Source organism: Epinephelus moara, chromosome 2 (genome assembly GCF_006386435.1).
Source record: "Epinephelus moara isolate mb chromosome 2, YSFRI_EMoa_1.0, whole genome shotgun sequence".
Taxonomy (NCBI): Eukaryota; Metazoa; Chordata; class Actinopteri; order Perciformes; family Serranidae; genus Epinephelus; species Epinephelus moara.
The window spans coordinates 4,423,238-4,437,971 of NC_065507.1; the positions used below are offsets into that span (position 1 = coordinate 4,423,238).

The 14,734-nt window shown below is 42.3% G+C and overlaps 1 protein-coding gene across 1 annotated transcript in view; it reads right to left on the reverse strand.

Moving 5' to 3' along the window:
• LOC126404336 (phosphatidylinositol transfer protein beta isoform-like) overlaps positions 1 to 13,639 on the reverse strand; it is an 18,556-nt gene extending 4,917 nt beyond the window's left edge. The window contains exons 1-6 of the mRNA XM_050067517.1: positions 13,475 to 13,639; positions 8,041 to 8,071; positions 2,481 to 2,629; positions 858 to 949; positions 612 to 619; positions 340 to 414 (exon numbers count right to left, since the gene is read on the reverse strand). Of these exons, the coding sequence (XP_049923474.1) occupies positions 340 to 414; positions 612 to 619; positions 858 to 949; positions 2,481 to 2,629; positions 8,041 to 8,071; positions 13,475 to 13,491 (372 nt within the window). The 5' untranslated portion in view covers positions 13,492 to 13,639. The remainder of the gene's footprint in view (positions 1 to 339; positions 415 to 611; positions 620 to 857; positions 950 to 2,480; positions 2,630 to 8,040; positions 8,072 to 13,474) is intronic.
• Positions 13,640 to 14,734: the final 1,095 nt, after the last annotated feature.

Consider the following 14,734-nt stretch of genomic DNA (forward strand, 5'->3'; position numbering starts at 1 on the left):
TTTACATTGTATAAATTAGCCTAGCAGCTAGCAGAGTTTTCCTCTGCTCATATGAAGCCAGGATAAATCACACACAAGACTTAAAATGCTATTTTTGTGGAGGCTTTATTGTCTTCACAATTTATTGTTTCTTATCTGTGAAATTAAAGTAAATAAAAGCTTTGTTTCAGCTTACACTGCGACGTGTAGTTACATTTCTGGGGAGGTGCACGTCAGGCTACAGCGAAGGGTACGGCGTCAGTTCAACGCAGAAGTATAAATCACGCATAATTCTTCAGGCATACACGATTTTACCTGTAATGGATTTTCTTACCCTACATGGAGGGTCACATGACTTACATTATTCTGGTCCCCCATATCAGGTTTGTGCCACGTCTCAATCTTAATCTCGAAGTTGTCTTTCATGTACACATTCTGTAAGCATGGGAGAGACACATGATCAGTCAACAATCATATCACTGTGCTCATCACTGCGCTGTCGTCTCTGCTTCGTCCAACTCAGCTTATCTTTCATCATGTTAAGTTAAACACTGAACACAGTTTAAACTCAGCTCCTTACAGTCATGAAGAGGGTCATAGTTACAATAAAAAGTAAAAAACAAAATACTCACTGTAAGGACTGAAGAGCAGAGAAGGAGGACGGAGATGGAAAGAGAGGAGAGGTTTTAGATTATAAACAGATTATAAGCACCAAGCTTTTCATTCGTGAAATTCAATAACACACTGTAACTGTGCACAGTTACACACAGCTGGGGTTGGTCTGTATAATGGGACCACAAGGCACTGACGGAGGACAGGCTGCTAACCTGTATACAGTGTTTTTCATTGTCCCCAAAAATGTATGAGGTGGGACTCACCAGTTTTACAGTAAGGATATGCGTTCCAGGCCTTCTCGTGAACCTCCAGAGAACCTTTCGGAGCAATCGTGCGGATAATAGATGGAACTTTACTGCAGAGACACAAACATGGGTTGATGTGGTCACACAAGTATACACAAACACAAAACACACATTCTTGTAGTGAATATATTCACACACACACACACACCTACAGAAATATAAGACACAGTAGGTACAACTCTATAGTTTTCATAGCCTCATTTTCCTGTTCATTAATTGCTTTTCCACTGTAATCCTACAATCAGGGTTCCCACACATTTTCACGGAAAAAATGTCAAAACCTTTCCATGACTTTTCAAGGGCCCATAATAAAATTTTCATTTCAGAAAAGCATGCATTTCACAGTGTCTGCTGTACTTGCCAGCCTGGTTGTGGGTCTCTTCTACACACACATACAGTAGAGTCTCGCTTCCTGGAACAAACGCCACCACATGGAACACCTCCAACAGAAGGCAGCCAGGAGGATCCTGATCAGATGCCCAAACCACCTCAACTGACCCCTTTCGACACAAAGGGTGAGGAGTTCGGACATCCGTAGAGAGCTCGGAGTAGAGCTCCCTCCGGATGTCCGAGCTCCTCACCCTATCTCTACCCATTACCCAGAGCTCATGACCATAGGTGAGGGTTGGGACGTAGATGGACCAGTAAATCAAAAGCTTCGCCTTCTTGCTCAGCTTCCTCTTTACCAGCGCCTGCATCACTGCAGACGCGGAACCAAACTGCCGATCCATCTCACGCTCCGTTCTACCTTCACGACTCGAGTGTGAAGCGGTCAGGATGAGAGTCAGCACCTCCAAGTCTGAGGCCATGGTTCCCTGCGGGTAAAACGTGGACTTCCCCGGTTGGGAGTGAGTTACTGCCCCAACCAAAGGAGTTCAAGTATCTCAGGGTCTTCTTCATCAAATCAATCTTTTGAGTTAATTTGCCTTCATTGCACGTCCTTCAATGCGACTACTGCACATCACAGTGTCGATAATCAAACGATATATCGTGCAGCCCTAAGTTGACGCATATTGAAGCTACGTTATATTAACGTCTAACTGACAAATTTGCCGTTACGTACCATTACGTGGAAGGTTATCCAAAGTTTTCCAAAACTTTCATGGACTTTTACTAATTAGATGCCTTTTCAAGGCCTGGGAAATCAGATTGTGAAATTCCTTGACCGTGGGAACCCTAACATTTTAATCGTTTTGCAAGTCCATTTCAATACCTTTACCTTAAATAGCTTACATTCATTTCACTACTGGGAGACTGCATCAAACTGCGCCCCCTGAACAATGTCTTTCAGGTTAGAGATTGTAAAATTCTGTAATTTTTCCAGGTTTTCCATGACCGTGGGAACCCTGTATGATGTCCTATGATGTTTGCAGTGTGACATAAGTACGCTGTGCCCCCTGGTCACACAACATTTAAACAAAAATCCCTTTGTCTCACTGGAATCACTGGCTCAGCTCGCAGAGTGATTAAACATGCCAAACTTTTCACCCTTGACCAAAAACAGGCTGTCTTGTCTTTGAGACACCAGTAACAAAACGATAGAGTCCAGTAGTGTGTCTGTAGCAGTGCTGAGCTGCCTACCTCTTCAGGTGGTAGATCTTGTGGGTGTACTGCCCCTTCTCTCCATCCTCATTCTCGTAGGGCCTGTTTTCCAACACCTCCACACCTTCTCCTCCACCCGTCTCATTCTTACTGGCCTCTGCTACTGCGTACAGCTGACCCACTTGGTACTGGAGGGACAAAAGAGGAGAGCACAGTTAACAGACACATTTATACAACAGTGAAATCAGATGTCTCATCCTGAATGATGCTTTGGGACTGCTCAAAACAACAAATCTTTTGACATGACCTTAAAGCTGCGCTATGTTTAGGGCTGCCTCTTGACAGTCGGAGATTTGAATCGTCAGTCAAAGACCCCTCAGTCGACTGAGATTGCTTCAAGGCGAGCAGTTGTTTTTTTTGTCATTATGCTGTGCAGTGTACTTCTAGGGGCATTTTGGTCGCCAGATTTTTCTGTGGGGTAAGCACTCTTGATTTTCACGCAACTCTTTGGCACAGACAGCTGCAGACGTGATGCAGCAGCATCAGAGGAGGCGAAGCTTTCCACCATTATCTTCTCTCTTCTGCTTGAAGTGGTGAATTTACAGAGGACAAAATGGGATTTCAGACGATTTCTTCCTAAATAATTTCCGTGTCAGATGTTTCATCATAGTGCCTTTTTATTTTCTAATAAAAAATACAGAGGTGTTGTTACACTACTATTGTTAAAGGTCCCCAGGAAGAGATCTCAAGAAAGATCGCATGACCCACCTGAGGAAGGGAGAGTGACACAAACACTCCTGCCTGGAGAGGAACCACCTCCCTCAGGTGTGACCACTTGAGTTTATCCTATATGCCGCCTTCCTCCCTTTGTAGATTCCTTTGTACAGCAGCCACGATGTGTTTATTTCCTTTAATACTTTCATTTACCTTATCCTTACATAACACTAGTAGATGTCGTGTTGTTATAAGTTTATTTTGCAGAGTTAAAACCACACACACACACACACACACACACACACACTGAATATTTAACTACCCTGCCTCTGACAATAAACTGCTCTGCTTTAAATGGAACCTGCTGACAGCTTCTCCATCCTCACTCGTATCAATTAAGTCAACTCCAGTGTTTCTCCAAACAACTATATAACTGGGTAAATAAAAATAAAACTACAGTAGTAACCCCAGAGAGACACAACAGAATGGAAAGGTGAGTTTAAAGACCCCTGTTAAGAATCAGACTGTCTTACCCTCAGTTAACCATTCATGGAAGTGGCCTCGAGTTAACCATTTTCCTGTAGGTGTCCCAGACTTCAGCATCAGAAAACAAGCAGAGTAAGCCTTTTCTTAACCTTCACCCCCCCTCATTTCCTCTTCTTCTTCCTCATCCAACCCCCCACAATTCAAACCCTTCCTGAGTCAGGCAAAAGTGCTGTGACACTGGAAACAGTGACTCACATTACTGGCCAGTCCCACACACTCCTACTTCACACACACACACACACACAAAATGTTTATGAAGTAGCCCAGAGGATGTGTCAGGCAACGCTGAAACACTGAACATGGCTGAAATCAGGGTTCCCACACATTTTCATGGACAGAATTTCAGACTTTTCCATGACTTTTCAAGGACCCAAACTAACCAAGAGTCTCACTTCCAGCAACAAACACCGGCACACTACGTCACATATACAGGTAACATGTAACAGCAGAAGGCTTAGCCTTGTAAACTTGTAAACTTGGTTTACAAGTCACCAATTAACACAGAGAAGAAGTTCAGCATGTTGTTTAGAGGGCAAAACATGTCACCGTGTGGACATCTTTCACGTTCCAGAGAAAGACAACGGGATTGCGCCAAGGATCTGATTTCCAACTGCCTGCCACCCCACCAGATCAACAAACTTTCGGCAGCTGTTAAACAGACAAACTCAGCAGTGAAGGACGTCTCCAGAGTGTTAGCACGAGCTAATTAGCAGCAGCGGCTAACAACACTGAGCCTTCAAAAGACTCGACTGTTGTTAAAATTATTGATAACTGATCATTTGTATCGTTCCCACCCGAGCTACGTGTGTGTGAGACACAGCCGCTTGTTCGTCCGAGTTGAGTGTTAATGTGTGAGGTGAACCAATAGCACATTGCTATTCTACATGGTAGTTGTAGACTAGTCTGTCGTGGAACGGTGAGACAGCACCTGAGTGTGTTTATGAAAGTGGTCATGGTTATGACTCCATGAGGAGCAGGTAATTATTGGTTATTGGTAGGAAAAATCTATGTCGGTGCATCCCTGATTACAAACAATACAATTCCATGATTTTTCCAAAACTTCTGATGATTTTTACTAACTCTCTGACTTTTGCAGGCCTGGAAATTGAGATTGTGAAACTCCAGTGGTTTCCAGGGTTTTCCATGACCATGGGAACTTGGTGAAGATCAGTTCCTACATTTGCCAAAATGGTAGATGACAATGCTGCAGTGCATTTACTTCACAAAAGACACTGGAAACTTTTTCACACTCTATCTGTGACACAAAGATGCAGGTTGCTTTGCATTCTGGGGGAGGTTTCTGCTTATAAACCGGTTGCTATCTTTGTCTCTTCTATAAGATTACTGGATGTATTGGGTGACAATTAGTGACACATCCACTGTAGTGTATTTGGACAAAAACCTTGCAGCTGAATGACGCAGAGCCCTTTCTCTCCCCGGTGACACAGCACTGCTACAGCTAAGTAACCTGTTTTGGTATCTATGGATGCTCAGCCTTCGCCGCTGTGAGCAGGAACTCAGGAATGCGACTTGTCGTGTAAAACCAGTATGTCTTCTCATTGTCAAGTACAGTCAGACGTAATGCAGGCCTTTAGGAGCAGCTCGAGGGCGGGAACACAACACACGGCTGCAAACAAAAACAGGCTGAACCTGACCGAAGGTGGTCCTCAGTACTGGGATAAACATGTCGAGGCAAAGTGCTCTGTCTGTCAAGTTTGTCAGAGAAAAAGTCAACCTGCTGGTCCACATCATGTGTTTAACGGACGAAAACAAGGTGTGGACTAAAACGAACGTTTTATAAAACGGTCACAGTCACTGGGATAAAATCTTATGCTGCTGGGGTGTGAAAGATGTAAATGAATACCAATGTCATTGAGCTGCATTAACGTAGTCGTGTCCAAAGTTCAGTCTGGCCTGCAGATCGATATTAAACAGCCCTGGGCTTGTCTGTCAGAATATACTCTATAATTAACACGATACTGGTCCATGAAGGAGGATCAGTTTGCATTATTTTTAATTCACCTGACGATGGCAGGACTGTCGTTCAGTTTGTAGACATGCACCAAGTAGGAACTACGCCAACCGACAGTAAACAAGGAAATAATTACTTAACACCAGATATTTCAGACATGGCCTTAACAAAAGGAGTGTGAAGTTGACACTAAGGATAGCTGTTTTCAAGACTTTTGGAAATCTGAATACTTTTTCACTCCAAACCTCTCGAAAACAGGTGCCTTTGTTATTTGAATGTGATTTTTTAAAATAACCCATCCCACTGATGGCAGCGCCACCAGCCGGAATCGGGCCAGTTTATTTGGCCTGATTCTGCAGCGTCATTCATGTCGAGTCTCAGCTGAGTCGAGCAACTGGGTGTAGCCCAACTCTGGTGTTCCGAGTATGGGCTGAGCATCAGCAGCCGGAAGTGGGCCATTTTATTTGGCCCAATTGTGGGGCGTCATTCACCTGGAGTTTCTGATGAATCGGGCAGCCGAATGCAGGCTGACTTATTTCTTTTGGTGTGTCGAGTCTGGGCTGATGCTGGGCTAGGTCATTTTTGATTACAGCCTAGTGATGGTAGTGTCGGCAGCTGGAAGTGGGCCACTTTATTTGCCAAATTCTGGGGCATCATTCAACCTGAGTCTCTGCTGAATCGGGCAACCAAATGCAGCCTGACTTGTTTCTTACGGCTTGCAGAGTTTGGGTCGATGCTGGGCCAGGTCATTTTTGATAAGAGCCTAGTGATGGCAGTGTCGGCAGCTGTAGGTGGGGCACTTTTTTTGCCCAATTCTGGGGCGTCATTCATCCCAAGTCTCAGCGGAGTTGAGCAACCAGGTGTAGTGTGACTTATTACTTACAGCATGCCGAGTTTGGGCCAATGCTCAGCCAGGTTGTTTTTAATAATGGCCCAGTAATGGCAGTGTCGGCAGCCAGAAGTGGGCCACTTTGCTTTGCTCATTTCTTTGCTTCATTGATCCAGAGTCTAAGCCGAATCAGGCAGCTGAATGTGGCCTAACTTATTTCTTTCGATGTGCCGAGCTCAGGCTGTTTCTGGGCCAGGTAATTCTGGCTACCTGGGATATGATGCAAGACACAGCTGAGTCCCACTCAAAAAAGTCTGGACACCCCTGCATTAACAGGATGCAGTGTTTCTGGAGTCTGACCCACACTAGTGACTGAAGGTCAGGATATCTGGGCCTCTGCTGCTCTTTTTCAAATCTTTTTTTTTTTTGAGAACTTAATGTAAGTGCACTAAACAACACTAAACTGCAGGAGTAACCATTTAATCGATTTATTCCATCTATAAAATGTCAGCAGTCAAAAAAAGTCCATTACAAGTTATGCAACACTTACACATATGACAGGACGTGCAGATTAATGTCACAGGCTACAGAGCTCTCTCCTATTTCCTCCAGATTTGATCCAGCTCTAACGGTTATAATTGTGACTGTGTTACTCAACCAACACAGGAATCCAGCTCCTGCTTCTCACTGAGAGGGATCAGAGGAAAAGCCGGTCATACAGCAAACGACGATTACGTGGCTTAGTGAAATACTGGCTCCTGCTTTGTGTTGAGCAACAGAAAAACAACAAAGAGTACAGTGTTGTATGGAACATTTGGATTAAAATGTTGAATGAGCCAATAGCATCTGGGCAAAGAAAAAACCCAAGGAAGCGGTTCACAAACAAGTGCAGTGAGGTTGATTAAAAACTGATGGTTCTTTCATAAAGCAGAAATCTGATGAAGGGTAAAGGGAAAGAGCCTGCTCTCTTGATAACGTGGGAACAACCAATCGTACAGTAGATTAAACACAGCTAAATAAATTCTGGACCTGATAGCTAAGTGTTTCAACTGCAAGGGCATCTAAAGGCAGCCTGAAGTGACAGTCCTGAGAGCGGCTAACACATGTCAGGGCACATAGTGTGCCGAGAGGGAGCCACTTAGTGTAGTATGTGTAAAATCCCATCAGCTCCGTCATGCCTTTTATCATGTCTACAGGCCGTGAGATCAGATGCACGATTATAACCGAAGTATGTTCACGAGCAGCAGCATTCCAGCGATGAGAACCTAAGAGTATTTACTGCTACACAAAGTAAACAGTGAAATACAAACCTACACCATAAAATGTTTAATGTTCAATTAATCACCAAGACAGTGTGCTGAAGTGCTTCAAATGTTATGTCACTGTGATTGTAATGAATGATCTGTGCAGATATTCTAGGTTATATCTGTCAATCGAATGACAGACAAGTGGACTTTAAATTGATGTTAGCCATCTAAGCTCAGTCTGGGATATTTATATTTCTTTGACACAATAAAAGTAATCAAATGAGTCCTTACCTCCTCCACTGAAATGGGCAGGACAATTCGGCTGAAAGGGACAGAGAAAAAAACAAGAAGATATTAGAGAACAACAGTAAACAATAAAACAGACAACACCACAACGACATCTCTACCGCAGACTACAATAAGTGGATGAGGATGTGTTAGGACATTTTGGGAAATTCACTTTATTGCTGAGTCACGACTGTCGTGTTTGTACAGTAAATATGTCACCATGAACCTGCTGCCAGTTAGCTTAGCATAAAGTGGAAAAAGGGGAAACAGGCTTGGCTTGGCTGTCCAAAGATAACAGAATCGACCTTCCTGCAACTCTAAAGCTCACTGTCTCCAGTGTGTTCTGGGTCTGCCTCGGGGCCTCCTACCAGTGGAACGTGCCCAGAACACCTCTAACAGGAGGCGCCCAGGAGGATCCTGATCAGATGTTGAACCATCTCAACTGACCCATTTCGATGTGAAGGAGCAGCGGCTCTACTCCGAGCTCCTCCCCCTATCTCTAAGGCCTGAGCCCAGACACCCCACAGAGGAAACTCATTCCAGCCACTTGTATCCGCAATCTCATTCTTCTCTCATGACCATAGGTGAGGGTTGGGACGGAGATGGACCAGTAAATCGAAAGCCTCCCCTTCCAGCTCAGCTCCATCTTCACCACGACAGTCCAGTGCAGCGCCCGCATCACTGCAGACGCCACACCAAACCACCGATCCATCTCACGCTCCATTCTACCCTCACTCATGAACAAGACCCCGAGATACTTGAACTCCCTTGCTGTTGTATTTGTACAGTAAATATGTAGCCTTGGGCCAGCTGTTAGCTTAGCTTTAATCTCTCAAGACAGATTCTGCAATTTACATTGTAGAAACTGTCGGCAGCCCTGTGTGAAAGACGACTACAGATGGGGGGGAGGGCGGGGCTTTGAGTTTGAACGATGCTGCGCTTTAGCCAATCACAATGGAGGGGGCGTGGCCGAGACGTGCAGGTGTCCCCCAGGAAATGTGTACCTACAGAAACAGTAAGCTCCGCGTCCATGGCGACCGCTCCACCCAAAAGCCGTCTCGTCAACGTGAAAAAAATATTTTTTCCAGCAGATGTCTTAGTTACAACATGATTGAGCTAACTGGAGTAGTTTCATGTCGTATCTGACAACGAGAGGCTTTTAACAGATGACGTCCTGATGTTAGCTTTGCTAACTGTCCCTGTCAGCTGCAGCCACTGATGCTTTCTAGACATCGTGATTTCCCAAAACTGAATGAATACCACACATAGCAACACAAAACTGCTTTGCTAGCTCAATCATGTTGTAACTAAGATATCCGCTGGAAAAAATATTTTATTCACAGACCGTTTATTGAGTTACTACAGACACCGCTAACGGGTCTAACAGCTAACGGTTAGCCCAGCTAATCTACGATAACCATGTTATTAATTACAAAACGTGCACACAGAAATAGTAATGTTTCTTCAATCATTGTGTTTATAGACTTTACAAACATCAGATTAGTCTACACGGTGATATAGTGACGTGAAAAATGACGTGAAAATAGCTAAACTCTGCTGGTTTTCTACCTGGAAGTATTTGTAAACAACAAGGCGATTCCCTGGGGGCACCGCCGAAAGTGAAGGGGTTGAGCGATCGCCGAGGCCCCTGCACTTCCGTTAGTCGAAAAACTACGGGCAGTGCCTTCAGAGGTAAAGGAAGAATACAAAAAAACGATGGATTTCCAGATTGGCTAAGCTTAGCATTAAGAGTGGAAAATGGGGAAACAGTTAGCCTGGCTGTCCAAAGATAACGTAATTGACCTTCCAGCACCTCTAAAGCTTTTTGACTATCACGTTATAACTAGTTCGTTTAACTTAGAACTTATAAAGCCTTTTTTGTCATTGTGTTATGCAGGGTACAACAAAATTTGGAGTACGACTACGGATTGGTGCAGAAGAGATAAAAAGAAAAAGAGGACACACTGCATATCATATATAAGAGGCAGCTATGAAGTGCCAGAATCAGCAAATTGTCCACAGCAGTTATTGCACAATTACCGGTAGTTACTGCCATGTAGAAATAAAATACAGTGAGTGTTGTTGTGTGAGAGTGCACCACGACTAACCTTGTACAAATCTTAATATGTATTATCTAAGTATAAAAAGGACATTTCCCTGCTTCATGGGGCGTTGCATGGCCGACAGTTTCTTGACCTGTTACCTTTGGACAGTTGCTCAAGATTCTCACTGTATGGTAACTGCCTCAGAAAATAACACGGTTTTACGGTATCATTATTATTATTGTGATTTTAAATATGTTGGGATATGCTGAGTATTTGTCCCCAATTGAAAACTTTGTCGACATCTGTTTTATCTAATAAGACCTCAATCTAATAGACTGAAAAAGCAATTAATGATATTTTTCTAGTAGGCTTCTTAAAGTTTCATTTGTATTTGTAATATTAAACCCAACTACGCTAACCTGCCGCTGGCTGCTCCTAACGGTTCATATTTTCCAAACAGTCAGTGGTCTTGATCTTCTCATCAAATTCTTGGCAAGAAAGAGAATAAGTGTGTGTATCAAACTACTGCTTTAATCCACAGGAACATCTGAAGTGATGCCACTGAGTCATTTACAGACACAACAACATAGCGATGGCTGGTATTGTTTGCACTTTGAGTCTGTGTGTGTGTGTCATCATGACAAAGTGTGGTCCTGGTGACACCTACTGAGCCTATCCCAGCTGACATTAAAGGCGGGGTTCAGCCCGAACAGGTCCCCAGACTATCACAGGGCTGACACATAGAGACAGACAACCATTCACACTCACAGTCACACCTACGGACAATTTAGAGTTATCAATTAACCTGCATGTCTTTGGACTGTGGGAGGAAACTGGAGCACCTGGAGGAAACCCACGCTGACACAGGGAGAACATGCACACTCTGCACGTAGGGCTCCCCCACCCTTGTAACCTTGTAGTGAGGCGACAATGCTAACCACTGCACCACTGTGCCGCCAATTAAACTTTACAGGTGTGTCGCTGAGGTCACAATGAAGACCAAGTTCGATAATGGGTATGGTTCGAGCATCAGTGCCAGAGGTAGGGGGGTAGGAATTAAAGAAGGGACCATTACGTCCCCCGCCCACATTCACTTTGAGTCACAGATCGCAGTATTGTGGCTGGAGTGATCCCACTGCATTATTAAAGATGCACTTTAAGAGTTACTGTAATTCCATGAAGTCAAGAGAATCACAAGAGACAGATTGAGAAGAAAAATGGTCAAAATCAAATCAGCAGACACCAAGATATCTCTACTTCAGCAAGGCTCAAGCTGGATCCTACACTTCCCATAATGCAACTCAATGGTGTCTTTCTTTAGACCCTCCCTGCTTTCTAAATAGCACCTTTATAAAGCTCACTCCAGAGCTGCAGAGGACAGAGTATAGCTGTTTTCACAGGCTGTGTCGGTGGACTCCTCATGATGACTGAACTGAACTTCATATGTAACATCAGAGGAGAGCTCCTTTAACCAATCAGCGCCTTAATTTTGAGGGTGTGGGTTTTTAAATTTGATTTTTAGTGTCTATACCTCGGGAGTTTGGCAAACAAGCATTTATGTATGCAGCTCTTTACATGTGTTGCACTCATTTGTTCCTCTCGGCCGTTTCAAAGCACTGCTGCCGGATTTTTGTACGCAATCATCTATACGCCAACATCAGGGTGTGTTTTAGCTGCTCTTTATAATCATGTGTAGCTGCCCGTGTTTTTATGGTCAACTTATGGCATATATTAACATACTTTTTGGCTTTTCTTTGTAGTGATCTCATTCTGTGTTTTATATCACTTTTATATTACTTTTGTTATATGTCATCGGTCTGTAACTTGTGTTGCTGCCTGACACGCTTGAAGAAGAGAATTTTAATCTCAAGAGGTTTTTCTGGTTGAGAAATCTGACGAACTGAAGTAAGAACATGAACCAGTGGTCAGTCAGCTGAAGTATAGACAATTTCAACATGTCTGTTCAGCAACTGCTTCATGAAACCACTACTGTCTCTCAGATGCAGCCATAAAAACAGCAAAGATCACAACACGCGTCTCTTCTCACTGAGGCTTCGGCATTTTCACACCTGGCACTATAACAACACCACAAGCAGGATTTTACTCAGCACACTGCCTCAGAGAGTGTATCGGACTGATTGATTCATAGTTAAACACTATAATCAGCCCTGGGAAGTAGCATGACAGTTAGTTCTGTGGTGTTGTCCCATTATCACAGGAACATAGATAACAGGAAGAGGAAATTATAAAACTGCAATCAAGACTGCGGCAGAGAGAGAACTAATAAACCTGGAACTTTTGGTGGAAACGCTGCATGTGTGTGTTCTTTGTGTGTATCCTCCTCTGGTGAGCCTTGATACAATAGCCAATTAATCGGCACCTGTTGCCAGTCTAGCAGGGCCTGAATATTTCATTAGAACAGATCAGAGTGAAAGAGGAGCCTCCCAGGCTTGAACTTGATGGCTGGGGTGATATAAAAAACAGATATGTTTGTCTGCACCGTGTACAAATGCCAGCCATGGTCCATTTATCATATTTTATAAGCACCATTTTCCCTCTTGAGCATAATAGTTTAACATGGCTAACCTTTAATGTACTTTGCACCATGGTCAGATGACAGACAGCAACTGGATGGTGTTCCAGCACTGGTGAACATATGATATCACTGTCATAAAAGTGCCTGACTAAAGACTTGCAAGAATGTAGAAATAAAAAGCTCATTAATGCAAATAAAACCCTTTGAGGCAAATAAGTGATTTGTGATATTTGGCTATGTAAATAAAACCGACTTTACCTCATAAGCCCCCGATATTTGCCAAGCTGGGGAAAAAACCGAACCCCGCCCGAGAAATTGCAATTTAAAGATGTTATTCCTCATAAATCCACAAACACGCATTATGAGATATTGATTTAGAACGTGCCTTATCAATTGACATGCACTCTATAATTCGGCGTTATTAAATATCTCAAATAATACGTTAATCAATGGAAATTAAACTCTGAAAGTTGTTTGGCCGCACCTCTCGCCACCCTCTTCCTACCAAATTACAGTGTAGGCTAACGTTAGAAAGTTAGTTAACTTCGGTCGGTAGCGAGCACTGTAAACCGTTTAAAGTTAAACAACAACGCTGTTTCAAATATATAACGATAGCTCAACATATTTATGCCGACATTACCTCCAGTCCCCAAATATTGTGTCTAACGCGTGCGCACTTTTGCTAACAACCGACTGAAGTTAAAAACATCCAGAGGTTTCTATGGAGTTCCGTAGTGTCCACAGTGAGTTCACACAGCCAGGCTGAGGTGCTGAGCCGCCGGGAGGCCACCATACATACAAACACAAACACTTTACCGACACACACACACACACACTTTGACAAAGTTATACTCACAACTCTTTAATCAGCATGGCGACTGTGTGTCCGTCTCAACAGCAGCTCCTGGAAATCCTCCTTAAACCTGAGAGGAGCCGCTCATTCACCGACTGACGGGTTTTATTCCGGGGTTTCTTCCTGGAAGATGCCGTGTGTGTGTGTGTGTGTGTGTGTGTGTGTGTGTGTGTGTGTGTGTGTGTGGAGGGGTGCGGCATCCACAGAGGAGGAGACACCCACCTTTAGTTTCAGGTAACGATGTGACGTTCAGGTGCAGCTGGTAAAGACCACGATCAGGTCTCACCGGTGTGAATCATGACTTGAGGTGTGTGACAGTGATCCTGCTTTTAAACACAGGGCCACAGATGTCACTGCTGCCTCTGCAACTGTTACTTGATACTGATAATAATCATGTGGTGATATGAAGACTAACAGGTGGCAGTTTGAGTCAAGACATGAACATTTCTCTCACACAATCACGTGACTTGTTATTTGCAGAGTGGACTTCACCACATTTTAACGTTCACGAGACACAAAGATCCAGATCCGTCCTAAAATATTATTATATGTGACATCAAACTGAGATTACACGGTCTCCAAATTTTATTTACCAGTGAGTTAAACTTTAATGCATAAATTCTGACAGTCTCAGCCAAGATTTTTATTGTTATTATTATTAAAATAATAAACAATAAAATACAAATTATATTATAATCTAATCATAATTATTAACAGTTGGTATGAATTATTAATTCATACAACAATTATATAATTTTTGTTGATATAATAATAATGATGATAATTTTATGTCAGTATCTTATATATTACCATAAATAATAGTATTATGAACATATTTTACATATTATTAATACTGTTATTATAAATTATTATCATTATAAATTACTATTATTATTATTATTATTATTATTATTAATTCTCAATTGAGAAATACTTAAATTAAAATGATTTATCATGAATAAAATTATGAATTAATTAATATTCTTAATAACTGATCATATTAATTAATTTATAAATTAATAATTATTAATTTATTAATTTATTATTGTTATTAATGGTAATAATGATGTTAATTTTATGTCAATATCTTATAATATATTACCATAAATAATAGTATTATGAACATATTTTACATATTATTAATACTATTATTATAAATTATTATTATTATAAATTACTATTGTTATTATTATTATTATTAATTTTCAATTTAGAAATACTTAAATTAAAATGATTCATCATGAATAAAATTATAAATTAAAT